At 43.5% G+C, this 3,192-nt stretch overlaps 1 protein-coding gene across 1 annotated transcript; it reads right to left on the bottom strand.

Annotated features, from left to right (window-relative positions):
* Nucleotides 1-1,719: 1,719 nt before the first annotated feature.
* On the bottom strand, nucleotides 1,720-2,908 carry LOC102662302 (uncharacterized). Its single transcript, XM_041007235.1, has 2 exons — nucleotides 2,828-2,908; nucleotides 1,720-2,277 (listed from the first exon to the last, which is right to left on the bottom strand). Exon 2 carries the CDS (start codon nucleotides 2,263-2,265, stop codon nucleotides 1,720-1,722), a length of 546 nt encoding a protein of 181 aa, XP_040863169.1. The 5' UTR covers nucleotides 2,266-2,277; nucleotides 2,828-2,908.
* Nucleotides 2,909-3,192: the final 284 nt, after the last annotated feature.

Below are 3,192 nucleotides of genomic sequence, written 5' to 3'. Positions count from 1 at the left end.
AGCACGTTGACACGCGGAGATTTACGTCATCTTTCGCGCTCACAAGGTTTGTCATACTGACATTTGAGTCACGCTGACGGGCGGAAATACCCGAGTGGTTATCCGTATAAACATTCTTTTTTGCTGTCTGTAAGACGAAAAGCCTGATAGCACGCAGAGACTAACGTCGTCTTCTGCGCCCTTCGTCCATTGCGGCCATCAAGCCCGTTGACACGCGGAGATTTACATCATCTTTCGCACTCACAAGATCTGTCATACTGACATTTGAGTCACGCTGACGGGCGGAAAAACCCGAGTGGTTATCCGTATAAACATTCTTTATTGCTGTCTGTAAGACGAAAAGCCTGATAGCACGCAGAGACTAACGTCGTCTTCTGCGCCCTTCGTCAACCGCGGCCGACAAGCCCGTTGACACGCGGAGATTTACGTCATCTTTCGCGCTCACAAGATCTGTCATACTGACATTTGAGTCACGCTGACGGGCGGAAATACCCGAGTGGTTATCCGTATAAACATTCTTTTTTCCTGTCTGTAAGGCGAAAAGCCTGATAGCACGCAGAGACTAACGTCGTCTTCTGCGCCCTTCGTCAACCGCGGCCGACAAGCCCGTTGACACGCGGAGATTTACGTCATCTTTCGCGCTCACAAGATTTGTCATACTGACATTTGAGTCACGCTGAGGGCTCCCCTTGTACTTCGGTTGTTATCCGTATAAACATTCTTTTTTGCTGTCTGTAAGACAAAAAGCCTGATAGCACGCAGAGACTAACGTCGTCTTCTGCGCGCTTCGTCAATCGCGGCCGACAAGCCCGTTGACACACGGAGATTTACGTCATCTTCCGTGCTCACAAGATCTGTCATACTGACATTTGAGTCACGCTGACGGGCGGAAATACCCGAGTGGTTATCCGTATAAACATTCTTTATTGCTGTCTGTAAGGCGAAAAGCCTGATAGCACGCAGAGACTAACGTCGTCTTCTGCGCCCTTCATCAATCGCGGCCGACAAGCCCGTTGACACGCGGAGATTTACGTCATCTTCCGCGCTCACAAGATCTGTCATACTGACATTTGAGTCACGCTGACGGGCAGAAATACCCGAGTGGTTATCCGTATAAACATTGTTTTTTACTGTCTGTAAGACGAAAAGCCTGATAGCACGCAGAGACTAACGTCGTCTTCTGCACCCTTCGTCAATCGCGGCCGACAAGCCCGTTGTTACGCAGAGATTTACGTCATCTTTCGCGCTCACAAGATTTGTCATACTGACATTTGAGTCACGCTGACGGGCGGAAATACCCGAGTGGTTATCCGTATAAACATTCTTTTTTGCTGTCTGTAAGACGAAAAGCCTGATAGCACACAGAGACGAGTGAATAGGCAATTTAGTCCCTGAGATTGTAACCAGTTTGCATATTAGTCCTTAACTTAAATTTTAATTCAAAATAGTCCCTATCTTTACATCCGTTATGCAAATAAGTCCTTGCTGGTAAAATCTAATTTATTCCGTTAGTCAAATGTCTATTTGGCACACCTCAGTCCACATAAGCAACCCAATGTGGCAAGTTTGAGTCCAATGTGGCAAGGACTAAATTGAAAAATCTAAAGAAACACAAATTGCTGCAGAATCATTACCCCACTCTTTCAAACACGGTATAAATAGGGTAAGCTTCCTTCATGGCATCAAAATCGGCATCCAAAATATATTATTTGAAGCAATTCATGGAGAAATAGAATTCAAAATATTAAGAACAACAATTACATACGGGTCAGGCGAAAAAGAGGAATTTGCAAGCTGTTCATCAGGAGGGCTTCCATCAAATGAGACAGCATGTGCAGCCCCGGCTGAGTAGCAAGCAGAAGAAGAGGCTGAGAAATTCTTGAGCCATGATCCATGCAGCAAACTCGAATCCCGGATCCTCCTATTAGCATCAAAAGTAGAACACCCAAAACTCAAAGGACCATACAATGGTTGTAGTCTCCTTAGATTCACACTACCCCTCAAGCAACCTACAGCAGGCTTTGTGAAGTCTCGCACACTACCACGACCTGAGATTAAGCCATAAGCATAAACATCTCCCAGCATAGCATTGGAATGTGAGGCAGTAATCATTGATTTTGTGTGAAGTGTGTGACTTGAAGTGAGCGAACAAAGAGGCAAAGCTGAACTTCTGTACAAGGATGTCGGCACTCCTTGTTGCCTTGTTATTGCTTCCCGAATGCGACAGTAAATGGTTGCATTCAGCCTTGAGAGAATGCCAGGCATGATCTTATTCCCCTATGCAAAAATACCCTTAATTCAGTTTCCCGATTAAGAATAATGTGAAACCACGGGTGTGATTTGAATTAACAAAACTCATTCCTTTTTTACCCCCACCAAACCTTGCTTCAAGAGTAATGAACCGCACTCATAATCTGAAATGTTGAAATTTGAACAAATATTATTCGAAGTTTCTAACTTCATGAAAACAAACACCCCACCAGATGCAAAGAGCAAGTACTAAATAATTGATATTATCATTTGTGAGAGAAACCCCCAAAATGTTTTGACTTGGGAAATATCTTTTTATTGAGAAGCAAATGTACTGGGACTGTATCAATTTTGCATCAGTCAATAATGGATTTCATCAACCTGTTCAATACTACTTAGGCACTATCTTATATTTAAAAAAAAATTGAATATGTCAAAGCCAATTAAAAAAAAATGAAGCGGTTTAAAGTTAAACAGGGCACTCAGAAAAAAGTTTAGGCATGAATTCCAATGTGGTCCCACCGTAAATTAATACCAGCAAGAAAAAGAAGATGGATTCTAATGTTCTATGGCGTACCTGTTGAAGGAGGAGTTTCCTGTTGAAAGAGCAACAACAAGAACAAAATGCGGCGGTGAATGAAACACAGGAGGCTTGTAACGTCAATGAAATATTTTACTCAGGAGGCTTGTAATCTAGAGATGCTCAAACAAGACGATGGTCAATTAAGAAATCTGAAAGTGGTTACAACAGGATGGAACAATTTCTTGCTTCAAGATTGAGGGAAATTATGAAGGCAAACTCCTGCGACTTTTTTATGCCCAAGGTACACCAATAGGTTCTGCAAAAGGGTTTGGGTTGGGGTTTTGGTTTGCAATTCCACTGGAGGAGGGCAGAGGGGGGTTTGGGTTTTTTGGGGGTTAGGGTTTTGGAGGGGAAGAGGG

The sequence above is a fragment of the Glycine max genome, chromosome 12 (genome assembly GCF_000004515.6).
Source record: "Glycine max cultivar Williams 82 chromosome 12, Glycine_max_v4.0, whole genome shotgun sequence".
In the NCBI taxonomy this organism is placed as follows: Eukaryota; Viridiplantae; Streptophyta; class Magnoliopsida; order Fabales; family Fabaceae; genus Glycine; species Glycine max.
Note: the sequence above shows the minus strand (reverse complement) of the source record. Positions and strands in the feature narration are given on the sequence as shown.

Bases quoted from the DNA above. Each gene is read 5' to 3' on its own strand.
- LOC102662302 (XM_041007235.1), bottom strand. From the start codon at position 2,265: ATGCCTGGCATTCTCTCAAGGCTGAATGCAACCATTTACTGTCGCATT.